Source organism: Lissotriton helveticus, chromosome 3_1, assembly GCF_964261635.1.
Source record: "Lissotriton helveticus chromosome 3_1, aLisHel1.1, whole genome shotgun sequence".
NCBI classification, from domain to species: Eukaryota; Metazoa; Chordata; class Amphibia; order Caudata; family Salamandridae; genus Lissotriton; species Lissotriton helveticus.
Window position 1 is genome coordinate 1,048,677,238 of NC_136061.1, and position 27,713 is coordinate 1,048,704,950.

The 27,713-nt window shown below is 47.2% G+C and overlaps 1 protein-coding gene across 2 annotated transcripts in view; it reads left to right on the plus strand.

The window, feature by feature from the left end:
* The window catches only part of FASTKD1 (FAST kinase domains 1), a 253,793-nt gene that overhangs the window by 105,062 nt on the left and 121,018 nt on the right, over nucleotides 1-27,713 (plus strand). For both annotated transcript variants that reach the window (XM_078681609.1, XM_078681610.1), the window contains one exon: nucleotides 6,967-7,098. In XM_078681609.1, coding sequence (XP_078537735.1) covers nucleotides 6,967-7,098 — 132 coding nt within the window. The remainder of the gene's footprint in view (nucleotides 1-6,966; nucleotides 7,099-27,713) is intronic.

Here is a 27,713-nt window from a genome sequence, read left to right on the forward strand (position 1 = left end):
TCTGCGGTGGCGCTTATTTAGGCACTGCACATGTCACATCTGGCGTGGACGACGCCACGTGGAGTTTATCTATGCCACCTACTGGCACACAGGAGTACTACTCACAAAACATTTCCAGATCCAGTTTGATGCTGTGGGATAATTAGAAGGTAAGGAATCTGCAGCTAGATACTCTCTACCAGATAAGGCTTTATCTAAAGTAAGTAAATCATCCTTCTCATGGATTCTTCTAACTGCAAATTCTTCTCCTTAGAATACTCCCCAGTTGTCAGACTGAATCCGGAAACTTTTCCTAAGCATTGCTCTTGAGCGCCATAGGTTGCACCATGTAGCTTTGTATTGTTGTCCCTGAAAGTGATGGAGCGGGTCTCGAAATAAGCAAATCCCCTGCCCATGACATCAGTTCCTTTCTTTCCACAGTTTCTGACTATAGATCTGGAGCTCTGCTCCCAAATTTGTTGATCTTCGATGATTTTTAAATCCAATTCCAGTGTGCTAGGGAGCAATGTTCCCAACTAAAAGGACTTTGAAAGGCAAAAGAAAAGGTTAGGGCCAGTTTGGATGATCAACCTTTTGAACATCTCACTAGGACCCAGATATTTGCCAGCTTTGAGCAGCTCTTCAGGTTTGACTTGGATGCTGTACTCCTGCTCGACCAGGGTTACAGACATTAAAAGGACTATGAGTAGGAGGTTGATAATCTCCTTCCATCTTACAACACAAGACACTAACCTCTTATTGGACTTAAAAAGCACAATGACATGGGAACATCTTCAGAGGGATACATTCTTTATGTACTGGACTGTCTTCAGAGGAGGTTTTAGTTTACTTAGGTGGAATACAAAGTTGCAGAAGTGTTAAAATTGACTTTGCCTACTGCAGAGGTTAAATCTAACATTTTGAGAAATCTTAAGATATTTTTTCCCTGCAGCATCAGACCCTCTACTACCTCTCAACGTAACACTATTGCAGCTTTTCTGTTGGCTTTGGGGGATTTCCTTCTATCGCACTCCTCTCTAGAAAGCCTAGTGGTCCAATTTTTCTCTGCAAAGCTGATCCTGAACGCCTTTCCTACGGCTTCTCTTGACTGAGAGTCTAGAAGGTAGGGTTCTATGATGTCAAAAGTATTTGCTTCATTCAGCTTTGCACTGTGAAGGCCATATGTCTTCTGGGCTGCTGTGTCAAGCCCTGTGTGAGCTCACAAAATAGTGTCTTATTAGTTTATCTGACCACATGTAAAAGCCTGTTTCTGTACAGATCGACAGTGGTTTAGATGCTACTAAACGGATTCAGAATTGCAGCTTCGATTCTTTGAACACCATGGCTTGATCCATGGACATTGGCTTTTTATGTCACGGTGGACCAGTTATACTCTTGGATGCGTTCCACTGGAATCTCAGAAGATGTCAAAGCAAGTACAAATCTTTCAGTGATGAGCGGCTGCTTGATGAGAAGGCAGACTTCTCCCTGGAATGTTTCAAAAATAGCTGCACCATTGTATAGTCACTTGGTCTAGACTCCCCAGTGAAACCATTCCACCAGTAGTACAGAAAATGTTGATGCTACTTCAGGGCTTTAACAGTTCCAAATGCTCCAACCTTTGTAGCTGACCCAAGAGCCCCAACAAATGCACCTTTTCTTTCAGGGAAGAGGTGGCTCCATAGGTCTGCCATCATTGACAGCAGCAGCTTCAGTCTTCTGATGGCTCTGCTCCCTGAAAATCCTTTTACCTGTCCTCTATGCTACCATCTTCCAGTGGTGGTGGATGAAGAAAGGGCTTTTGGAGTTTCACACCAATTGGGAGACGCACATGATATATTGTGGAGTCATTCACCTACCCTTTCTAAACGTCGGATTGCCAACATATATTTGAAATCACAAACCAGTTTCTAATGTATACATTACTGATCATGGGCCACTTGAGTGAAAGTTGCAGATGGAGTCTTGCAGGTCTACTGCTGCTCACAGCTGTTGTTCCTCTGCTATGCTGTTATTTACTGTACGTGTACTAATTTTAAGCTATCACCGCTTATATTGTTTCATTTGCTAGTGTTTTTATTCAAGATTATATTTTATCATCAGAGTGTGTTGTGCCTTAATGGGCGTCTAATAGTTTTGTATCTGGCAAAAAACAGTATGGGTCGTTGCGGGCAATCAGGAGGTTAGTTCATCAAAGGTTGTGTAAGTACTGACCTCTGAGAACTTTTGCCTGTGATTGGAGATTTGTCCTCATTTTGGGGAGACCATTTGCAGAACTGCATTAATTTTCTGGTTTTCCCCTGATGCTTCAAAGTTGGCAGGGGGCTGTGGCTATGTTGGAATGGAGCCATTTCTTCTTAGGAAGATTCTGAAGTAGCTCTTGGCACAGGCTTCTGTCCCATGGTTCAGGTTGTTTTGTTGTACTGTTGAATACATCTTCTTCTTTTTTTTTTTTTATCCTGCAAACTGATGAATGAGAATTTTTCTGGTTTTGAAATTGTAGTTCTGGTGTAGTAACATCATTTCATATTGTCTGGCATCCCATGTTTTTTTCGCCAATGCTTTTGGACTGTGGCTGCAGACCAATTGTATTCACTGCCCCCTACACCCCGTTCATTCTTTTCTGTATCGTTTGGGGTGTTGCCAACCCTCTTGAATACCTTAACGTCTGCTTACACGTCTGGTTACTGAAAAGTGCCTAGTAGCTAAATTTTTGCCCTGGAGGACTGGCACTGTAGTACATCTTTGGCCTCTTCCAGAAGAATGCAGTTATGAGTAGGTTGGTGTAAGTCTTGGTTGCAGTGTCTGGGTCATTAAACGTATGGAGTAGGGGCTGGTTGATTGGTGTTGTTGACACATTTGCCCAGCCTGTGTCTGAACATAAATAGAGGCAATTTGCTTGATCTCTCAGTCGTGTTGTATGCCTACCTCCAGATAGGGTTTTTTCTGTACTTCTGATGGCTTCATTATGGTGCTTGTCTTACATTGTTTTGACACCGTTGACTGTGCAACCCTTTCCGTTCTGTTTGAGACCTTTTGGCAGAACTCTTCCCTTTTTTCAAGGACTTTGATCCTGGCTACATAGTTTTTACCTTTTTTCTGTTTCTCAGTTGGGAGGCACTCTGTAGTGCAACGCATGTGCTTTTATTGCAGTGCGTCTAACTGCAGTGGCACACCGTTCTATTGCTCCTTTCTGTCTCTTCTCTTGTTCTTCCTTTCCGTTGTGCCAGCTCCCCTCATATTGACAGGTTTAGGACCTGCATACAGATTTGTATACCTGGTTGTCTTGTGACTGGGTTGATGTGGAGACAATGTGGCTCTTATACTTTTCTCTGATAATAGTGATCATCATCTTGCAATACCCATTGTTTTGAGGCAATGTACAATGGTAATGGGTGTTGGCCATTGGGATTCCAAATGGGAAGCTTTATTTCCCATCTTGATGTTTCATATATTTATGCACTTTTATGGTTATAAACCTGCCGAATAAAGTTGACTTGATGATGATGAAACACATTGAGAGCTACTATTATTAGCAATGTAATAGTGTCCGCATCAAGCACGATTACATTCGTGCTGACCATATGCAAGGTTGGTCCCTGCAATCATCCCTGCGCATCAGGCATGGTTGCTAGCAGTTATGTAATAAAGGCATCATCAACATGGAATGGGTAATACATAAATAACTGCCATAGTTGCAATGCCTCTGGTACCAAGGTAATAACATTTGTAAAAACTCTCCCTAGTGTCACATGATTTATCACTTAAATATAAACTTTAAAAATATTTAGGAAATTCTGCCATTTTTCTTTTTTTCAAATATCGGTTTAATCTCAAATACATAATCTCCATTTATGTCTGCCTATATTAACTCAAACAACAAATAGTTTCTAATGTAATAAGTTGGGCTGCATAGAGGAGAGCTACTTACAGATAACTAGCGAGCTAAAAGTAGTTTACAAGCTGCTCACTGGAGAAGCTTGTTCAACACCCTTGTGATATTTACAGGTCTTTCACCATATGTGAAACCATCCTTTTGGGAATTTAGCAATCCTGTTCGCCGCCTTCTTGTGTAAGGGTTCACTGTTTTGGGACTGCTAGACAGACTAGCGCAAACAGTGGTTTTAGTATTTGCCTATACCAAGCCACTTTATTTAGGATTTTCTTTATGAACGTCTCTGCGACCAAACGTATTATTTAAGCGATCAAAACATAATTCAGGACAGTAGTAAACCTAGCCATAGATGAAAAGTCACTATTGGTGGCCATTTTACATTGCATACCAGCTTTGTGATTGCCATTCTCTCTCCACATCCGGCCCAAGCAAAGACAGGTATTATTTTTTGTTTTATTTGTGTTCTGTATCTTGACATATGTATTACAATGACCATTTCTGAAGGCATTAGTGAATTTGCCCAAAGTGGCATGGCAGTGTCCTACGCAGTAAAACCTTGAACCCTCTGCTGCAAACATGTTTGACAAGTCTGTCTTATTTTTGTTAACCAACTTGCCTGCTGTCTTCAGCAATTGCAGGGTTTCTCCTTTGTTGGACCTTTTTATGGCTGTTCTTTTTGATGGTGTGTGGGAGAAAAAGAATTCCAATACAAACATGTTGATCTCTTTTACATCCTATATATCAATAAATCTGTTGGTGTGAGTAGTGCTTGGTTTTTATGCAGAGTTTTGTACAGTAGTGGTTCCTCCATTAGGGCAGAGGAGCCTCGCCACTTCCCCCGCTGCCAGTTCAGCAAACATGAAAAAATAAAATGGTAATAAAGAGATTTTATTACCATTCTATTTTTCAGTGCAGCTAGCTAGAACGGAGTGCCAGGATGGGGCGGGGATACTTCTGCTGATTGGCAGCAGGGAGTAGTGGTGGTTGGTGCTCCAGTTTATATTGCATATGTCGCTGTGGCCGGCTGTCTTGCGACGGCCAGCCTGACATGCGCATTTTAAACCTCTTCAACTGGAGCGGTCTTAGACACCCTGTGCCTGAGGAAGTGTTGAGCCATCCCGCTCCAACAGTCCTGGTGCTTCTCTCATGCTGGGTAGTATTCTGAGCAGCATCAGAGCAGTGGGTAGTATTCTGAGCAGCATCAGAGCAGTGTCCGGATTGGTAAATGAGAGTCCTCTCTTCCTCCGAGCCTTGGACTGCAGGACCGAACAGGAACACGAGGTACTGGGTAAGTAAGCTGTTTTTAAGTTTTAATGAAAACTGCTTTTATACCCCCTTACAGCCAGTGTGAGAAGCTTGCAATGCCTTGGCTTCAGCCTCATCCCCCGAACTCTCAATCGCGGCCCATTATAGACACTTTTTATAACGGACCACGATTCAGAGCTTTGGGAGTTTCTCACAGTGCCAGTAAGTGGGTTAAAATATTTGCCCCACTGTTTTAAAATGGAAGCACCCAGTACTGGTTTTGTGATATGTTATGAAAAAGAAATGAAAATATTGATTCTCAACTAGCTGTAAAAGAATAATTGGTTTAACTTGGCAATATGAGTGTGTCATCATTGTTAAAACTCACTTTGAGTTTACTCTGTAGGAAAAAAAGTTGGATGTTCTGATTAATATTCTTTTTCATTGCTGTACCTTTTCTGATTAATCTTCTTTTCCATTGCTGCACCGGGCATCAACTTTTGCCTGTGGTTTACCATGAGTAAAAGTCTTTAAGAAAATACAAGTGAAATGAGAAATGGCAAAACAAACCCATTTAGCTTGTGATGTGTGAAGAGCTCTGTGGATAGTTACCTGGGTAGAGCATTTTTTAGCAGAAGGGGGCTGGGGGTGCTATATGGGCTTTCCGGTGGACTCCTACTTCGGGTTTTAACCAAAGACTAGATGAAATCTATCAAGATGATTTAGTCTGCTTCATTTGACTGCCATTAAATATTAACATTAACCATATGGAACTTATGCGGTTGATTTTGCCCTAAATAATGAGCCTTGAGAAAGCCTCGGGCTAATGAGCCATGGAGGGGCCGAAACGTGTGTTGGCTGCTTTTGCATTTGTTACCATGTGGAACACTTCAATATTCATGGATCAATAGAAATACTACTGTAAATAAAAATAACAACTGAAAGAACAAGGAAAGGAACTCCTGTTGTTTTATTTAAATGGGAGGATGCACTTAACTCTTCTTCTAAAACCTATATGGGCTTCGAGCCTCCGTGGTAAACTTCTTCCAGCACTGGATTAACTGCTGCAACCGTTGGCACTGTGCTAGCTCTATGTGCACTGATTTGCATATGGCCATGTCTGAACTGGGGTGGCCGAGTGAGCTAAAGAATGGTGATGGATTAAACCCAGATCAGTTGACTGGGGGTGAGTGTTTGATTTGCTCAAACGCTCCGTCCATCATCCCCTTTTGTATCGCTTTGTTCGCCCTAAGTGTGGCAGGGAATGCTCAGACGTGAGTCCCTGGCTCACTTGGCCACTGGATTCAAGATAGCCTGGCTGATGAGGATTATGAATCCGAAACCGGTCCCAGGATGCTTGTTTCCGGTCCAGGGAAGACATGGCTTGGCAGTTCGGGCTGGACTGTTCCCATGAGGCACAGGGTCAGACTGATTTGCATATGGCCATGTCTGAACTGGGGTGGCCGAGTGAGCTAAAGAAGGGTGATGGATTAAACCCAGATCAGTTAACTGGGGGTGAGTGTTTGATTTGCTCAAACGCTCCGTCCATCATCCCCTTTTGTATCGCTTAGCTCTATGTGCACTAAGGCACTACTTTGCATATTGCCTAAGCCATAATGTTAAGTCGGTTCACTAAATGACATTGCCCTGAATGGATAACATGAACATTCAAAACTGTTATTGTTGTTAGTAGCCAAATGCAGACAGTTATCTACTGCTGCGGCATTTCACCATCCGTTCAACCTTCAAATGTAATTTTAAATGCAGGCTATATTTGCTATTTGTTAAGGTAATTGGCATATTTTCCATCTTTATCTTTAGCGAAAAACTGTTTTTTATCATTTCAGAATAGCTTTAGTCCTACTCAAGCATTTGGATCATTACCGACCTGTTGAGTTGGCAAGGATTACGCAGTCGTTAATGGTGTTGCACTGTCAAAACCCAGAGCTGTACACTCGACTAAGGAGCATATTAATCCGGTAAACCATATTTGAGCTGTGTTCTGTTTAATTCTAGGGCTAGCTAAAGATAGTTTCAGCCAGTAGATCCATAAGAACCCTAGAACTCTGCAGCTCCTTCATATTTCTGGTTCTCCATTCCATCACTGCTTATTAATTGTGGGATTGCTTGTTCGATGTTTTTATCCACCGCGCATGGTTCGGAAGAGTGCCTGGAGGAATGTTTCTTGATAGTCTGCTTATTCATCTCCAACAGATCTTTAGTTTGGTGAGATTGATTTTTAGTATAAGTGCATACGAAAGATGTATTGAAGCATACAAAAAGTGATGGATGGAACTCTTGAATTATCTCAACCACTGGAAATTACTTGAGGTTGCATCCCAGTCTATTGTTATTTTGCACACTATACACCTCAGTTTGGACCCAGCTATATGCAATTCAGTCTAGATCTTGCTCCATTGGGAACAGTCCGGCCCGAATTTCCAGGCCAGGTTCCCTATGAACCGGAACACAAGCAACCCAGGACTGCTGTAACCCTTGTTATGAGCTCATAAGCTGGGTATTGTTTTTTTCCCAGTGACTGTGTGCAAGGGACCAACGTCTGAGCATATCCATCCTACTTAGGGCTACATAGTAAAGTATGCAGAAAGTGATGGACAGAATACTGTAATTCATCTCAGCTACTAGTAATTACTTTTATTTTGCACACTGTCACCTCAGTTTGGAACCAACTATATGCAAATACGTCTTGAGCCTTTTCATGGTTCCCATGTGGGGCAGGATCACCTGGGTCTAAACTGAGGTGGCATAGTGGGTGAAATACGATGCAGTGGGATACAGCCATGAGCGTTTGCATGTGGCTGAGATTAATTCAAGCATTTCATCCATTACCTTGTTGCAGTTTACGTCCTAGTGTTACAGGTATGTCCAGACGTTTATCCTGTGCTCACTGTGCAACTGGAATCAGCTGATGAGCCCTTATTGGGGCAAAACCTGTCATGGGCTGCTTGTTTTGTTTCAGGGAGGACCTGGCCTGGCAGTTCAGGGCGGACTGCTCCCATGAGGGGCAGGGTCAAGGCTGATTAGCATATGGCTTGGCCCATACTGAGGTGGCGTGGTCAGCATAAAACTATAGATTGGGATGTGGCTCAACTGATTTGCCAGTAGCTGAGATGAATTCAAGCATTCGATTCATAACCTTGTTGCGAATGAGGGATTAGCAGTCCCGTAAAATTAAGAGAAAATGCATTTTCTTCATTTGAATATTAAATGCAAAAAACCCTGATGATGCTTCTTTATGTAGCGTTTAAGCTGGACATGTAGATCATTTCATGTTTTTGATTTTTATTTTCTGTCTCCTTTTTTTCCTCTGCTGCACATTCCTTTCTTTCACTTGCAGCAGGGTTTTTCAAAGTGTGTGAATATTCACATACATTACACACATTTCTATTCACAGTTCTCAGTAAAAAAGATAAACTGATGGTGTTTCTTTTCTGTTATTAAAATCTTATCTTTTTGACAATTGCTGCACAAAACTGGAAGATGTTGCAGGTGTTTACTTGCCTGTGCCTCACTCATTGGAGGTGGGTAAATTCCCTCCCGGGTCGTATGACGTGTGTCCAGGGGCAGAGCTTGTGTCCTCTAAGGGCTACCAACCTGAATTCCCAGGATGTCTTTGGAAGCAAAGATCTTTCACCACTTCCCATTTAGGGTAATTCTTTGCATCAGAAGGGAGGACTCATACCAGTGACCAAGCCTTGAAGTAAGAGATGCTGGAGAGTGAGAGAAAGAGAGTGCAATGGTTCTGGTGTACATTGGAGTTCCTGTGAAAAGTATGGCAGGAGGATGTTCTGAGTGGCACTCCTCAAGTTTTAGTGTCAAGGCGCATTCCTAGAGTCAGGATAGGCATTCTAACAATAATTACTATAAGGAATTCCAGTCCACCTGAAGGGCCCTTGAGCACAGACCCCAGTGCTGAATCCTGAGCGTGTATCCTTTACCTTCTGCCTGGATGATTCCGAAATATTTATCTTCCCTTAATGTTGTGTTACTTCACACAACTAGTGCTTTTCTTTTAGCCAAGGCTTTCTTGTTCAAACTCAAATTGTTAGGGTGTCCTTGAAGAAAAGGCATTGGCAAAGCCAATAGGTCTCACCTATGCAGGCGCTACTGGCTTTGCCAGTATGTTTTAGCAGCGTTGTACTCTAGAGTGGCTGCTGTTCAGCATGGCAAATGTTTGCATTGTGAAGGAGAGTGGCATGGAGTCGAGTATTGTAGAGTGAAGTGTTATGGAGGGGCGAACACTAGTTAAGTGGCGTGGTGAGGAGTGAAGTGTCATGGAGTAGCGTAAAGTGTTGTGGAGTATCGTGGCAGGAGTAGAGTGTTGTAGAGTGGAAGGGTGTAGATTTGAGTGGTGTACAGTGGAGCAGTGTGTCAGAGTTGAGTAAAGTGTCATGAAGTGGTGTGGAGTGGAATGGCATAGAGTGTGTTGCGTAGACTGTTGTAGAGTAGTGTGGCATACAGCGGAGTAGATTGTCAAAGATTGGAGTGCCATAGAGTGGAATGGCGTAGTGTGTCAGAATAGCGGGTAGTAAAGTGGCATGGAGTGGCATAAAGGGATTTGTGTAGAGCATCGTAGAGTGGAATAGTGTCCTAGAATGGCATAGAGTGGAGTAGAGTGTTGTGAAGTGGTATAGAATGCAGTAGAGTGTCAGTGGGGTAGATTTTAATCAAGTAGATCATCATAGAGTGGAGTATCGTGGAGTGTTGTAGATTGTAGTGTAGTAAAGTGGCCTTGAGTGTAGTGACATAAAGCAAGGGGGGCGCCTCCATTTGAGCGGAGGAGCGTTGCCCCATTGGTTAAAATGGCCCAATGCCCCAGGTTTGATAAATAAAATTATAATAAAGTTGATGTATAATGCTGCAGGGTATAATGCAGAGGCATTGAATAGTGGGGTAGAGCGCACTGGCGTAGAGTGGGGTCGAGTAAAGTGGTGCTACATTCATTGCAGTGGTGTAGAGTGGCCCAGAGTGGAATGGAGTGACGTTAAGTGCAGTGGCATAGAGTGCAGATGAGTGGCATAGAGTAGTGGTGCAGAGTGCATTGGCAAGGAGTGCAGTGGCGAAGAGTGCAGTGGTGCATACTAGACTGGGATAGAGTGCACTGGCATAGAGGAGTGGTGTAGAGTACAGAGGCATAGAGTGAAACGGCATAGAGTGCAGTGGTGTACAGTAGATTACAGTGGTATAGGGTTCAGTGGGGCAGAGTTGAGTGCAGTGTGGAGTGGCGCAGCACAGATGGGAGGGTGGCAGAGTAGAGTGGTGTGGAATGTTGCAGAGTAGAGTACAATGGACTGGGGCAATGCGTAGTGACGTAGTGTGGAGCAGTGCAGACTAGAGTGCTGTGGGTTAACATGGATTATGCATAGTATAGTAGCGCACTGCTATTACAGACCACTCAACTTCAGTTGAAATTACATTTCATTTACACACGCATACAGTTTTACTGATAAAAGTGGCCAGCACACATTGTACTTTAATCATAGAGTAAAGTGGTTAAAACATTTACAGAATTTGGGGTTCCAGCGTTATTTACCAGCCTTTTCCATTTACTGTAAGATCTGACACCAGCCGTTACACTTTTTTTTTTGTCTGAGCAGGTTTCTATTAGCTGTAGGTGTGACCCAAAAATGGCTAGGTCTACCGTTCTAGTACAAATTTATACCGTATTTTAGGCCAAGGGCAACTGTTGAGAGTTGATTTTGATTTTGTTTTTATGTATACATTCTCATGATGATTCTCTTGTAAAGATGTAAAAGCACCCGGCGCTACCTATTTATGAGCAGTTGTAGGTGTTTTCATAAATCCAAACAGCTTTAAAAAAAAAATATATATATATATATTTGAATTAACTGCATTAGTAGGCTTGTGATCTATGTTGTGTGAAGTGCTACTTCTTGGGGATGATATGATCTACTTCTATTTTGTTGTATATTTAAATCCATTTTATTGAAATGTTTGATCTTGTACGAGTTTACCCTACTGTGGAAAGGTTATGTAAAGCTAGTCCTGTGAACTATGTGTTTTATCTTTAAGATCATTGTATTTTTAATCACCTTTTGTTTTAATCTGTGTTTTGCTTGATTGTCTATGACCGAAATAAAGAAGTATACCACTGTACAGTGCATTACAGATATTATGTGGAAATGTCATCACCCAATGTATTGATATGATAATCAGCACAGTTAATTTACAGACATTTAAATGTTGTTGTGTGCTCGAAAAAAAACATTGTACAGCCTTCCTCAAGCAGACCCTCACTAGCCAGCATGATTGCCACATATATCCTGTCACTTTGAAGTCAGAAAGAATAATAAATATCAAGTTCCCTGGAGGACATAGCCTGACATTTGACCTAGGTCTTTGAATGCACAGCCAATGTGACAAGATAAGAAAAAGATTTAAAGGCCTATTTACAGAAAGCGAGTTTGTGGAAGAATAAAGTAAGGAAGGTTTGGGCAACAGGATGGACGAACTCGAGCGGAACAGCCTAAAGCAAATAAAGCAGCAAATAGAAAGGCAGAAAATGTACGTTACAAACCACAAAACCAATGGTAAGCAACATGTGGAATGTATTCCTAGGTCAACTTTCTGAATGTCCCCAAGATGTCTTTAGCAAAGTAGACAGTTGCACTGTCTGGTAGGCCGCGACCTAAAAAAAAGGGGACAGCAAAACTAGAAATGCCTGGTTAGTGCACTTACCTGATATTTGTGTAATGGACCAGAATAGTTGGGCCATTAAATGATGAAAAGATGGTCATAGTGAAGGCGATGGGGGCACAGCAGTGACGGCTGATCGACTTGGTGCCGGTGTTCCAGACTGTTGGAAGCTGTCCCGCAGTGATGGAGTTCCAAGAGGGGTTGCTAGACCCTTAGTCTTGGGGGGAAGATGTCCAGGTTATTCTTGTCACAGGCGACTGGACTCTGATTCCATGGATGGCGCTGATGGAAGACAAAGCTTTCTCTCAAGACAGATCGACAAAGCCAAGCAGGAGACTGAGTTTGAAAGCTATTATTACCTGACGTACAAGTATTTATCTGGAGTCTTCTAGAAGATTACTGAGAGTTTCCTGTCAAATAGAAGGCTGTCTCAAGAGGAGACGTGGGGTAGGGGGGTGTTGACGGTTGAGTAACATATGAAGCACTGGAGGCTTCTTGAAGTTTGAGTTTTTTCTGCCAATTAGAAGTCTGTTCCTGGTAGCAAGCTGGGCAGTAGTGGGGGCCATTAATTCGATGTCAGGGCAGCTGAACAAATAAACAACACACAAGCATACCAGAGGACATTGAGGTCAGCAGGAAACCAAGGCCTTTAACTAGCACAACCCGTTTACATTAGCACTTGGGTAAACAGATTTTGAAACAGTGCACTCAAATTAAAGTACAAAGCATGCCTAATAAAGTGCATAGGAGAGTGCATGGCACCTGGCCAACTAGAAAACGGTGACAACAATGGGGAACAAACAGCACAGGCACACTGGTGTAGGACAGCATGGATCTCCCTATTGGCAAGCCCATCACAAATGGGGTAAGGTGGAAAGTTTATTGAGTCTTCCTTCTGGCACCAGAGTTGAGTGTGTAGTTCGGCAATCCCAAGCAGAAGGGCGTGTATTATAGGGCAAACCACAGTCGTCCAGAATCTTCTGCCAGCAGATGGATGGTAGGCATCTGACAAAGAAGTGTAAAACTCAGCCATGCCACCTCTCCCTTTGAAAATGCTGTTGGGCGGAGTATGATCTCCTGGTCACAGGGTTCTTTACCTCCTTTGTCAGAAGCATGAGCATAAAAATGTACCCCCTCACCTTAAGAATCGCTCTTCTGTTTGGTGAGGTGTCATTGTCTTATGTGGAAAGAATGGCCAATTTCTGGTGCCTTCTCAAATATGATTGCCAACAGCTTAACCTGATCTGATCCCAGACTGGAGCCTAAAATAATGGGACCTCTGTCAAGAAGCCAACTTGGTGTACACTTTTGGATTGCTTCCACTGAAAAGACAACTGTGGGTTCACTGATGCAGTGGTGGAACCCTCTAGCTGGTTCTGTGTTGAAGATGTGCCTATTGTTACATGGGCTAACCCTCTACACCCACTCAGCCTTCAGTGGCCAATGAAGTAGTGGAGGCTTTGCCTTTCAGCCCGTAGATTGGCCAGTGAAGCTGAAACTTTGTTGGGGCATGTGCCTCCTCCCCCCCCCCCCAGTTCACTGTATGTAGTGTGCTGGTTGAGTTCACGGATGCGGTTAGCCTGCTTGTGCCTGTTTCCATGTTAGTCCCTCTCCTCCTGCTGAGTGATCTCTGGCTAGCTCTGCCCAGCATTGCCTTGGTCAGTCACCTTCTCCTCTGGCTGTCGTGTGCTTGTTATGCTGCCAGGATTCCTTTTCCGGCATCATTCTGTGTTAGAGTTCGCATCCTCTGCACCTCTGATCCACCTACCTTGGGCAAATACCTTTTGCTGCCTCGGGGATGGCTGCTGCAGGGCATGGTGGAGTGCCTGGATCACAATCTAATACTGATTCATAGGTTGCAGTAAAGTGTACATCACAAAGAGGAGACATGGGTGGGGAAAGAGTGCTCAGCAGGGCAGGATTTGACAGCGAGTTGGGTTTTGCTATTATGGCCATGCATGATTATCCAGAGACTGGATTTGCAGGTCCCTCCTTGCATGGCGGTACCTATAAATGTACTATGCCGTATTGCTACTGGGTATTGCATGGTAGCAGCCACCTTACTGAGATATAGTGAAGAGATTCTATTGTTAACTGATCAACCTCACACCGAGCCCTGACACTTCACAAACTGTGCTCTAGTGCTCTGGTGCCAAGAAGAATAAGAGTCTATAACACATTGCTGGACTCAGTTCCTGAAACCAATAAAGTGAATAGAAGAGGTGTACAAACGTCCAATAGAACCACTTACATTAAAACGCCAACTTTTACAACTTCAACGATGGAAACCACTACAATCACAACTAAATTGAAGTTTATTTCTGATTTCCTCCATACACCTGCCAGGGCATACCTTGAGTCCAAGGTTCGCCGAAAGCTCAAAATTCTCTGAGCGCCTCTGTTATAATGAAGATGTATCCTTGTAGGGTATGAGTATAGGTTTATTTAATTTGGTTGAAGGTTACAGGTAAAGCCCCACCAGGAGCAGCCTCCTGCTGCTCAGCACATTCCTTCAACTGACACTCATTCAAACACTAACACTCAACATTCTCTATGACCTCACACGCTGGCTGAGCTGCAGGGGCTTGGAACTCTGGGGAGGATGCATAGTAACCAAGACAAGTCACAACAGGCTCCTTGATCTTGGTTAGGCAGATGAGTAAAGTTGCTGTCATATAAATGCAAGTTGTTTAGGAAGTCGCAGAAACAGCTGATGCAGGCCCAAGTATCTTGCACGGAAAATGGCTCACGAGTGCTCCGGTGAACCCTGTGGTGGACTCTGTGAATAGAAGATTTTAGATGTACTCTTCCACGAATCCATTGGTACCCCTGCCATACCAAGCTATTCCTTTGTGTATGACTACAGCCTTCCAGCTGTTCTAGTGCCACTAAGAGCACAGCTCAACAATATTAAATCGGAGGAAGGATTTGCCGTAGCAGGAACACAAAGATGACGAAGGTAAGTACACGAGTAGCTTATACCCATACTCTGCAGATTTTGATTTTATCTCAACCTCCCAGCTAAAAATGAGGCTACAGTAAATGCATCTTTTAGACCAATGTATCGCAACATTGTCATTTCAGAAACTATGTGGACTTTTGAAGTCATTCCTGGCTACATTCATCAAGGAGCACCAAAGTAACTTCACCTTTTAGGAAGTATTACAAATAGAACATGGAACCAGGTACCAAATGCTAGGAAAAGCAACATTTCAAACACACACAGCAGAACTTAGTAATCCAGCAGATGGGCCAAAAAAGTAATTGGGAAGCAAGTCAAAAAATAGACTGTTCCCATTAAGAGCTTTATCAGGAGACCTCAGCAAAGACAGACAAAAGGCGAGAACCCGAGGGGATCTAACATAGTTTATTCCATTTAAAGTCTCTTTATTGATCTCGTGGAGAAGGGTTTCTAAACTCAAATCTAAAAACCAAGATGCTAGCAAAAATCATCTTAGAGCTGTCTGACTCTGATCGCAGGTGATTTAAATCAAATCTTCCAATCCGCCTCGGGCCCCTGCTGTAAGTGGGAACATAGTGTTTAACCTGTTGCTCCCTTGATTACTTAAAATTCAGAAGCTCATGTTAAAATGGCATCTTCAACTAAACTAAACGCGCCAACAGTTGATAATTCTATGGACACACCCCTATTGTGATTTTATATCTCTTGTTACAGATAACCACTTATTCAACCCTCTAAGTAGATCCGTTTATTTCATGCCATGACTATAAAAATGCAAGTGATATAAAGACCGTGTATCCTAATCCGTTTGAAGATTATTAAAAAATTATTGACTTAAAGTAGAATTTCTTTCCAATTACAACTCTAAGGTCCTGATTACAACGTGGAAACAGGTGAATTATGAGCATCAAAGTACTCCGTTATCTTTCACGACTAGTGAACCTAATGAACATACAAGCCTGCTACATCCTCTGACTGCTGTAAAATTTTCCCAAATCCTGCTATTACTGGACAACATCTGTAAAGTGGTAGCAGGTTTTTGGAAAGCTATAGTAGGGGTCAAGACAAATGTTTTAAACTTAGAACAAGAATGGTAAAAATAGATCAACCAATCAATTACGGTAAAAGTCCGTTATTGCTGGTACCTTCTTGGTCACAGCTGCCGGATGTCCTCGAAAGTATCATTTTAAGTGAACCGCAAAGTTTGTTTAGCAGAATGACCTTCCTGTATAATGTCATGAGACTTAGCTGAGAGGAGAACTTTGATCATAATCCTAATGACGTTTTCATCCTCACCTGAATATTACAGGCTTGAAAGCAAAAATGTATGATCTGGTGTGGCAGTTGTTTATAAAGTCAGCCTGCAATGTTAAATATCACATTGCCAATGGAGGAGGAACGCGATTTGACATCTAACATGGTTATATTATTCCCCTAGGTGGGGAGAGACATTATTTCCAGAAGGATAATAAAGTAGCATCCCTAGACCTGGACCCTGTAGACTTCTTTCAGGCAAACCCTAACTGGTAGTTAAGGAGTACAGTGCTCCACTGGCATTGAACTCCCATCTTCTTGTCTTGTCAATCAGCTGTTATAGTCCCACTACCCAAAAAAAGATAGCTGCAGAGATCAAGCAAATTATCAGCCAGTCTCTCTGTTGGATGGAGCTAGAAACCTCTTTTTACTGGTGTTACTCGGTCATTTGCAAGACTGGGCTGAAATAAATTGCATTCTTGTAGATGCCCAAGCTGTATTTTGAAAAGTGCTGGGGACTGTGCATCATGTTCTTCTGATGAAATGCTATCAAAGTAAATTGAAATCCACATACACATCATCTTTGTTAATTTAGAAGCATCCTTTGATTTGGTCACCAGACCCAAACTCTGGTTAACATTGGAATAAATGGGATTCGGCTGGCCCTAGCTAAAAGCTATATAAAGTACTCCATAGTGGAACAACAATCTGCGTTCTCTATGGGCAAGCAAAGCAATGCACTGATAACTTATGGATCCTATAGGGCCTAATCAAGGCTAGGCATTTGCCTCCCTCCTATTTAGACTTTTTGTAAATGATGTTCTGGAATATCTGGTGGAACCCAACTTTGATGTTGCACAAGTACCAATTTTACTGTATGCAGCTCATGCAGTCTTGATAATTCTGAGAACTATACATAATCTGATTGATACATTTGTTAGCTTTTGCTGGAGAAAACAGCCCTAAACTGCAAAAGCTGATAAACCTGCTCCACTTGCTAGAAGGCATCTGTGTGTGAATGGGCTGCAGCTTGGTAGTTCAGTCTGGACTGGTCCCATGGAAGCAGGCTTATGACTGATTTACATATGACTGGAGCCAAACCAAGGTAGTATGATGCAGCCCTGAGTAATTTTTAAAAAAACTTTATTTTCAAGTTTTGTTGAAAAATACAAGATAAAAATCCCCCCCCCCCCCCAGGCATCATTAACCACTTCGACGCTAATGACAAAGCCAGCTCGTCATGGGCGTTACCTGCCCTGCGCTCATGACGAGCTGGCTTTGTCACAAACAAGCCATTTACTCCTTTCTCAGCGCAGGGCAGGTAAACGCGGTAGCGCTGAAGGTGTTAAAAACATTTGTACACAGATCGAAGGACTCATTAAGGCACATTTCGGAGTATGACCACGTCTGAAAGCACACAAGGCTATGTAGGAAAGCAGTTGACCCAAGAAATTTACGTATGACGTTGTGAGGAAAACAGGCCCGGCTCAGTTCCATGCACAGTTCAAGGGCCCTTCAATTGGCCCCTCCCCTCTCCCCCTCAGATCCATACTCCGAGTACAACTCTCCGCTTGTCCCTTCAGAGTCACTGGGTGACGAGTACCCCTCTGCCGCCAGTCCTGCCATGCACATGACTCGCCACGCCAACAAATCCTCCTGCAATTTCTCATCCCTCCTAGTATGTTGCATGTGTATTTCCTCTGCGAGCGTCCACTCCCGCACATCCCTGAGCCATGCATCTACATCTGGGGCCCGCTGTCCCATCCATGTGATGGCGACCCTACGCCTAGCCAGCACTAGCATTAATTGCAGTAACTTGTAAGAAAGCTTCCGTTTCCGGGGCCTCGGGACCAATGCCAACAGGCAATGCAAGGGCGTGAACTCGATCCGGAGGCATGTAGTAGCCTTCACACGGGCCACAACCACTGACCAAAAACTCCCCACTAGCGGACATTCCCAGGCCAGGTGCAAGAACCCTGCCCCCTTGCGTTGCATCTGGGGCAATTGTCCCTGCCGCTCTCTGAGAAGCGGCTGATCGACTTCGGGGTAAGGTAGGTGTGGTGCAAGAAATTGAAGTGTATGAGTTTAAAGCGTGCATTACAGGAGACCCGCCGAGTGAGGGCCCCTATACGCGTCCGCTGACTCTGATCCAGAGGCACCCCCAGATCCGCCTCCCAGGCCGCCCATGCCGGTGACACTGGAGGAGTCGAATTCCGCTTCATAACTGCATACAGCAAAGTTATCAATCTACGTCCTCTGCCACAGGACAGTATGATATGTAAGGTGTGTGTCATTGGAGGAATCTCCGGGCACTGTGGCCAGACCGAGGGCACTATCGACCTCAGCCCTTGATAATGTAGGTATTGCCCTCCACTAAGGCCAAACTACTCCACTGCCTGCTCGTAGGACACAAAGCTATCCGAGGGATATATGTCTGCAAGGACCTCACAGCCCCCATCTCTCGACTCTCGGAAGGATATCTGAGTGTCCAGCCCCACTAATGGGGCCAGTATCCAGAGCGGCAGTTCTCTGTGGAAGGGGGCCGACCGTAGGACCCTTTCTATAAAACGTTGCCACACGCCCGCCGTGTGTCTGACCACATAGGGCAGCTCGGCGTCGGCTGGAGCCCCACGCATCAGTGCCAACCGAAGCTCCTGCACTGTCGCCCTCCCTGCAAGTAACCGCGTCTCCCATACATCCGCGTCTGCGAACCATCTGGTCGCCGGAAGTATCTGCGCCGCGTAGTAATAAAGATCAAATCGCGTGGCCTCCAGACCCCCCTCCTCAAAGGAGCGCACCAGGGTAAGGAGGCCTACTCTGCTTCGTCGACCCGCCCAGAGCAAGGACGTAAGCAGCATGTTGAGGGTCCGGAAGATCCTAGGCGGAAGCGGGCACCAAGTGTTCTGAAGGACATATAGTGTCCTTGGCAGCATCACCATCTTGGATATGGCCAGTCTCCCCATCAGGGACAGCGGGAGAGTATTCCAGAAGGACACGGATTGCTTGAGAGATGTAATCACCCGGTCTATGTTATGGGCTAGGGACTGCTCCACTGACGAGGCCACATGAATACCCAGATATCGGAAATTGGTCTGCTCCCAACGGAGCCCCAGCTCTGGTAAATCCTCCTGAGGGACCGCTTCAAATCCCGAGAGCGGAAATATTAGGGACTTACTCCGGTTGAGCCGCAATCCCGACACCACGCCAAAGTGGTCCAGGTGTTGTAGTAACTTGGGGAGTGCTTCCCTCGGGGATGTCAGGTAAAACAAGGCGTAATCCGCATACAACGACAGTACATTGCACGTGTCGCCCACCTGAATGCCCCATTGTCTCATCTCCGTCCGCAGCATGACGGCAAAGGGCTCAATTGCGAGTGCGAAGAGCAGCGGCGAGAGTGGGCACCCCTGTCTCGTGCCCCGTTCCAGCCGCCACTCCCCTGATCTCGCGGCTCCCAAACGCACCCTGGCCCTAGGGGAGCTATATAGGATACGAATCCAACGACTGAAATTGGGCCCCAGGCCCACCTTCCGCAGGACCTCGTGCAAGTAACCCGAGTCGATGGTATCGAACGCCTTAGCCAGGTCTATAGAGACCAAGACCGTCTGCTCTTCCCTTCCTCCCACCTCATGTTGGATATGATTCAACCGTCTTAAGTTCATAGCCGTGTTCCGCCCGGGAATAAAACCACATTGATCCTGGTGTACCAAGTGCTCCATGTGGGGCGCCAGCCGCGATGCCAGTAGCTTGGTCAGGATTTTAGCGTCAGAGTTTATCATGGTTATCTGCCGATATGACGAAGGGTCAAGCTTGTGCCCTCCTGGTTTCAGGATCATGCATATTTTCCCTTGGGCCATGCTCCTCGGGAGCTCATCACTGTCGAACGCCTCATGAAAGACCTGGAGGAGAAGCGGAGCCAAGGCATTGTGGTATTCCTGATAAAACTCTGATGGAAATCCATCACTCCCCGGCGACTTTGCGCGCGGTAAACAGGCCAAGGCCGCACGGATCTCTGTCAACGTCAGGGCCGCATCTAGCTCCTCCCTATCCGAATCAGAAAGGGTCGACATATGTATGTCTTGCAAGTAGGGGAGATAAGAGATCTCTGAAACAGCTGGGTCCACTGCATAGACTTGCCGCAAGTGAGAGTTGAGGACCCTGAGGACGGCCTGCTCCGAGTACACCACTTGTCCGGTCAGTTCCCGTAAGGCTACAATACGCTCAGGGGTCTGCTTTCTCCGCAATATCCATGGCAGGAGTCTCCCTGACTTATCTCCCTCCCTGTGAAGGTGCTGCCTATATTGGCCCAGCGTATATTTATCCAGTCTATCCAGTACGTCTTGTACCCTAGCGCGGATAGCTTGTTCCTCTCGTTGCTGCAGGACACTGGGGTCTGTTATAAGTTGAGCCTGCAGGAGAGAATCCTCCTCCTTCTGGAGGTCTCGGAAGAGCTGTTTCCGGACTCCGTAGGTCAGCCCCATACAAGCGTCCCTCACCACGGCCTTCAGGGCTCCCCACCTAGTGGCTGCGGATAAGCTCCCCTGTCCCCAATTAAGGTCTACATAGTCCCCAATGGCCGTTCCCACGTGTGCTTTTCCTATTGGATCCCTGATTATATCCACTGGCAGCCTCCAAGTACGAGGACGGGCAACCGAAGGCCCCCACTGAACCATGCAAGCTACCGGAGAGTGGTCCGACAAAAAACGAGCCTGGTGGGTAACCTCCACTAACATGTTAAGCTCGACATTAGCCACTAGGACTCTATCCAGGCGGCTGTAGGTGTTGTGTGTGGGGGAGAAGCAAGTGTATATATGCTGTGTTGGTTTTCGCTGGCGCCAAACATCCACCGCCCCTATGTTTCAAATGACCTCCCCGAGCTGCACAGTCATAGGGGTTTCGTGCCCTCCCGAGGTGGAGATCTATCTAGGAGCGGGTCCAGGATGCAGTTGAAATCCCCGAGCCAAAGTGTTGGGGTCCCCAGGTCGTGAGTCAAAACATCTTGCAAGGGGAGGAGCTACGCTACGAATCAAGATGGCCGCATAAGCTCCCGGCTCCGTCGATCTCCGCCAACAGCTCGATTATCCTGTCTTTCATCCTGTCTGCACACCTGATTTGGGGTTACTGCTTCCAGAGGTGCAATCCCGAGATTTCTACCTTATCGGCTGACAAAGATACGCCGTGTTTCTATTCTCGGCCTAACATCGTGTTGAAGCCGGGGCCTCGATTTCTAGACTACCCGAGTCGGAGTTGAACAACATCGGCCGTGAGACCTGGACTGAGCCCGGTCTCCCGAAGAGTGCCTGAATTGTTGATTTTTCTGACGATCCTTTGAACGATCCACACCCGGGACACGCCAGCGTGCCACGCCGGCTGCTGTGGTGGAGGCCCGGCGCCCGGAGCCCTTTCTGCCCCTTGGGGGTCGACGGGCTGGGTCCTCCCTGACGGCGAAGGTGTGTTCTATAAGACGGGGAGCGCCCATTATTTGTGATCAGATTTACGTGGCCTGTGACTCCGGAGCAGCCGGCCTCCGGGGTCCGAACCCGGCTCTGTCACCTACCGAGAGGAGATGGAGCGGACGGAGGGCACGCCATCACTACGGGCCGTTGTGGCCGCCATTGGGGCGCTCCATTCGCACACAGTCGCTGTGTTCCGGACACTGATGGTGAAAGTGGACGGTATCCTGGCACCTGAGGACGACACCTCGTTTGGTCTCCAGCTGGAGATGGTACCAGCGATGCATGGCATCTCAGAGGTCGGGGTCCCTGTGCATCGCCCGGACTTTATGATTCTCGACGGTCCCCTATTGCCGGCTAACCAGCCAGTGCTTCTTACTAGTGTCTTTTGCCTGACCCTGCTGCCACCCATCACTTCTATGGACAAACTTCCATGTGGCCACGATTTACTTGCTGATGGTTTCGGATGCTCGCTGTTCTTGGACATCTTTCCTAGTTCGAGCCATGTACTTTTATCCTGTTTTCGATCCTCTTATGCTGCAAAGTACTTTTATGGACGCTCTGCCTTTTCCATCAAAATGGCGGCTCGAGTGGCAAGGACTCTTAGGACGGACCGTACTGGCCAGGGCTGAACTTTATCGCTGGGTTCCGATATAATAGCTTTTCTTAATGCCGGGGTTGTGCCTATATTGTGATGGGAATTGGGTGGCTGTTATTTATCCTACCGTGATTGGTTTGTATAATTGCTGAATATTGGTTTTATTGTGGGAGAGGTGTGGCGCCGCGGCCAGGGCGACTGACGCTGGAATCTGGGGACCACGGTTCGATCCCCGGCTCCGGCGGCAGGTTAGCCCAGCACCATGTGACTCTGGGCAATAGCTCGCTTAATCTTCCCTACGGCCCCCCAGCGCCTAGAGACCCTTACGGGTGATTGTGCGCTTTACAAATGTGGACTTTACTTTATTGTGTCTCCGGGTGGTTGCTGTTGGCGGTGGGCATGGGAGTCCGGGAGTGTGTCTGCTTTCTCCTCCTCCGCTTTCTCTTTTCTTTCCCTCTCCTTTGGGGCAGTTCCTGGGCGACAGGCACGCTGATAGTGGGGTAGGCCGTAGCCATTACAGTGGTGTAGGGTGGCGGGTGTGGGGGGGGGGTTTGTTATTTTAGTTTGTTTTGTTCTATGGTCCCTTTAGACTTTTTCCGTCTGTCTCTGGAAGGGTTCTTTACCTCTTTAGTAGGGTTGGCTGTCTTTCTTTCCCTTTTTCCTTTCTTATAAGGCTTCTACACTCAACTATGCCTTTAGGTTACTGGGGGGCGAGTTTTCAGAATGGTGCTCTGCTTTATTGTTTGCTGTCGTATTGTTTTTGCTCTAGGTCCGCCTCGGCGACTGTATTGTTTTGACAACTGTGTGGTTCATCAACTGATTCTGTTTGCTCTGCGGGGTACGTCCCCCCCTTACCTCTTCTTATTTTATTATGTGGTGTGACGCCATTGCTCCTGCAGCCGTTCCTACTCTACATAACTTTAAAAAAACGAAAACCTCATATATCCTTATGCTTTGCAGTGCGCACTCACACATGACGTATCTATGATATTGCTTTTTTCGGTTGTGTTCTTGTTTCTACATCCTGATTCATTTGATACGCTTGCGGCCGGCCCCTGTGGTTGTGGGCCTGCGCATGTAATACTTTGCAAGTTTCAATAAAGGTTTAAAAAAAAAAAAAAAAAAAACATCTTGCAAGGCCCTAAAGAAGGTCGGGTCATCAGAGTTTGGGGCATATGAATTTAAGATGACAATATCCCTGCTGTCCAGTTTAGCCCGGAGGAGCAGGTATCTACCGTTGACGTCCGCTTCCATATCCTGCATAGCGAACGGTACTCCCGGGGCCACCCAAATCAGGACCCCCCTGGCATATGTAGACTAGGACGCATGATACAGCTATCCACGCCATTTTTTGGCCAACTTCTGCGACCGTCGTCCACCAGATGAGTCTCCTGCAGACAAGCAATGGACACACCATGTCTGCGGAGGAAGGAAAGAACCCTGTATCTCTTAGTGTATGTACCTAGCCCCCTCATATTCCAGCTCATGAACTTGTAACCCATGATGTGCAACCTATCCTACCCCACCGCAACCTCCCACTTCCAGAGCAAGCCCCTCCGGTGCCCGACCTGTGATACAACTGATTCTAAAAACATTCCCCTTGAACACTCCCATCAAACAAACCCCCCTCCCCCCACCCACGAGCAATATATCAGCAACAACCAATCATGCTAATATGCCCTTTCCCTGCCGGTGCCAGGACGTGCACAGCCACCCCATTCGCCCAACGAGGCGAAAAGCGCTCAAAATATAGAAAACAAGAAACTCCCCCCCCCATCCCGACTCCCTGCATGACCCGAATCAAAACATTTACACCGGGCTCATACTTTCTAATATCAGGCAATATACACTTCCACATCACCTAACCTGGACCACTCCCTCCCACACTTATTTCGGCATACAACACCCCCATGTCTCCCTGCATCTCTCGCTCAAGGGATTGTGTCCTCGTCCCATATCATACATATCAGGACACTTAGCCAGTTCAAGAAGGATCCACCGTCTCAGGAGCCCCAGTCACCGCCTTCTCAGGGATTGCCGCAGCAGATAGCGACATGTCTGCTACCGGGACCGGTAGTGTGTCGGGGACCAGGATCTCGCCGTTAACTGTGGATTTCGAGGGCTCCGTTCCATTATCATCCCCGGAAGGTTCCAGAAGCAAGGCCCCATCAGCTCCCACCAACACCCTGCGCCGCTCTCCACTTGCTGCTGACTCGGACCGTCGTCGTCTCCTGTTCGTACGCCTCCTCGGAGCCCGTGTTCCCCACATGCTGCGATTTCCGCCCCGTTAACCAGGTGGCCGGTCTTCACCCCGAATCTCCAACCATTCCCAGACCTCTTCCGGGCATTCAAAAAAGTGAGCCAGCACCTTCAGTTTAGCCGGGTATAGCAACATGTACTGTAAACCCATTTCCCGGAGTTTTCGTTTGACTCCCAGGAAGGATTTTCTCTGCTCTTGGACTTGCTGGGTGTAGTCCGGGTAAATGGAGATCCTGCTGTTTTCGAATGTGAGGTTCGCCGTTTCCCTCGCCGCCTTGAGGATACAGTCTCTGTCCCTGTAATTGAGGATTTTGGCGATTAGGGCCCGTGGAGGAGCCCCAGGCCGCGGCGGCGGGACCAATGCTCTGTGGGCTTGCTCTATTACAAAGACCTCCGAGAGACCCCTCGGGCACAGCCGGTTATGAATCCAGTCCTCCAGGAAGCGTTCCGCATTTCCAGCCTCTGCCCGTTCCGGCACGCCCAATACCCTGATGTTGCTGGGGCGCGCTCTCCCTTCCGCGTCCTCCGCTCTTCTTTCCAGGTCTCCGGTCGTAAGCTTGAGTTGCGCGACAGCCTGTTTAAGGGATGCCACCTCCCCTTGCAGCTGTGCTATGTTGCCCTCAGCGTCGGATACTTTATCAGCTACCTTCCGCAAGTCCGCCCGCAACAAATTCACGTCTATTGAGACCGTCTCTATTTGGCGCTCCAGGGCCAAGTGTGAACCCTGGATCGCCTTCAGTAGCTCTGCCCGGGAAGGCTCCCCGTTCTCCTCTGCCCCCTCCTCTTGGCCCGACTGACGCGTGATCCGCTGGGATGGCAGCCTTTGAGTGGTATATTGTGTTATGGTGTTTGGCTGCGTGGAGCGCTACATCCTGTCCTTTTGCATGGCAGATGCCCCGTCTGTCCTTTTCAATTCCCCGATAGGCGACAAGGCCTTCTGTGGTGACTGGCTGCCCTGCGTCGAACCCCAGGTTCCAGGAAACCTCTTCGGGAGCCTACTCACAATTAAGCTACTGCGCTCTTGCAAGGGATCAGCGACCAACCAAGCTCATTCCTTCACTACCAGGAACTCCTCTCCGACCCTCGTCACCACAGCAGAGGAGCTACGGTCGTGTCCCGCCACCGCTCCACTCACCATGCACCACCGCTTTAGTTGGGAGGAGGCGTCCTGAGGCCGCCGGCAGGCCCCACCCCTCGCGGTCTCCACAATGTGTCTCACCCGTGCCAGGCCTTTCCAGTCAGGGGTGTGCCCTCGCCATTAAAGTACGTCCGCACCCAGCTGCCTCCCACAAGGTGATGCTATCCCTGGTGTTGTGTCCCACACTGCCTCCGATCTTATTGTCCTGGGACCGCAGGGGGCCACGGTCGGCAGCCAGGTTCCACGCCTGCTCCCCAGGGCCGCGACAGGTAGGCCCGGGCTAAAGGAGGGGGGCCGCGCTGTTGTTGCACCCTGAATGTCCGCTCCCACCGGGCCTCCCCTACCCGGTCAAGGCCCGATCCCACGCCGCGAGCAGGCTCCGGTGGCAGACTGATGCAGGATACTACAGGGGCAGTGCAATCGGGCCTATCGTGGCCCTCAGGCCCGAAGGGACGTCTCCTCCTCCCAGCGCCAGCTGGCGCGAGGGCCTCTCAAGCTCCTTCTCACCCCCGGCCCCACTCGCTCGGCACCTACGCCCGGGGACCCAAGGTGACAGCAGGTCCCCCGCCGGGTCCTCCCAAGACAGTGCCCTGCCCGCAATCGCCGTGTTCGGGCGGTCCCAGGGTCCCTCACCTCCGGGCGCGCAGGCCCTGGACATCCACGGCCTGCCCCGCTGCAGGCCGCCTCTGCTGACCCTTCGGTGGGCCCGTCAGTCACCCACACGGGCTCTTCTGTCGCCAACTGCCTCCGCGGGTGGTCGGGCTTCAGCTATTATGCCTCCCGGTGGTTCATGGGCAGGTCCGGGGCACTCACAGTCCCTCCCGGGTGCTTCGCAGAGCGCACCCATCGCCGCCCCGATTTCTGGCGGGGAGGGCCCCAACGGCACTGACCGGGGTCCCCTCCCCGGTACCCTGATCAGAGACATTCCAAGGGCAGGATCCGAAGAGTCGGCAACGCGCACGCTGCCCCCGGGCCCCTGATGCTTCGCAGGGCCTCTCCCGTCAGGCGCCTTTCTCCAGCACCAGGCCACAATCCTCGGCCTCACGTAGTTCACAGTCCGGGGCTCCGCTGCACAGCGAAGTTTCTCGATGCCTCCAGGCGCGGGACGGCTGATCTCGCTCCAGGAGGTGCTCCCAGGCGTCAGTGGGTCGCGGTGTGTCCAATTTTGCCCCTCATGAGCCCTCTCAGGATATCTTTACAGGATTTCTGGGCAGATTTGCCGGGAGCCGGAGGAGCTCATGTCCTGTCGGCCATGCTGCTTGGCCACACCCCTCCAGCCCTGAGTAATTACCAGTGCCTGTGATTAATTCAAGCATTCCATCTATCACTTTTTTTTGTAAACACCTAGGACTTGGAGCACAATCACAGTGGAACATCTTACAGACTACTAGAATGGCAACAGTGAAATCTGATCGAATCCATTGTGAAGCCAGGTCTCTTAAGGAGTATGACATCAATTTTACAGTCCAAAATAAAATCAGAAATGTCTACTGGGTGACGAGAGAGTGTATTTTAAGTAGCTAGGTAGAAAGAAAGACCGACACAAGCAGAGCTTGGCATAGTGACCTCAGAGTTGAAGATTAGGGTTGGGAGGTGGGGGATCAGTAGACTGTGATATCGATATAGAGGGGTCCGATAACAAGATGACTTTTTGAGGAGTGTACCTTTATTATTTTGTCCAATATTTATGTATAAAATGTTGGTAGATTACCCTTTTCTTTATTTTTTAAAGTATATTATTCATCGGGTTTTGAAATATACATAACAGAAAAAATTAGATTCCTAGTCAGACAGGTCATATCAGGTGTATAGAAATTGTCTAAGCAAAGGTTGGTTGGCACATTCAAGCAGTTTTAGTCAAGACCATTAGAATACACATTTAGCAGAGGGTATAATTATAGCCTTAAGTCCCACTCCTTAGAGGTCTAGCCCAGATGAAAATTGTCTTTCCAAGGGGCCCAAACATTACGGTTCCTGTGCGTCATTCCTTTGTATAATGGCCTTTTAAGAGTCTTGCACTTGTTTACAACCTGTTGTCACCCATGTGAAGAATGGAAGTGGGGTAAGTGGTTCTCTAGTGCTGGGCTATCACTGAGCCAAAGTGTAGCAAGGCTTTTGAGTGGCCATTAGCATCCATGCTATCTAAGACATGGGGAAGTGTTGACTTTTTAGTGGATGGTATCCGCAAACCAAGTACCTTTGTCAGTGCCCTCAGTACTTCCTTCCAGAAAACCAGGATGAAGGGGCTACTCCAG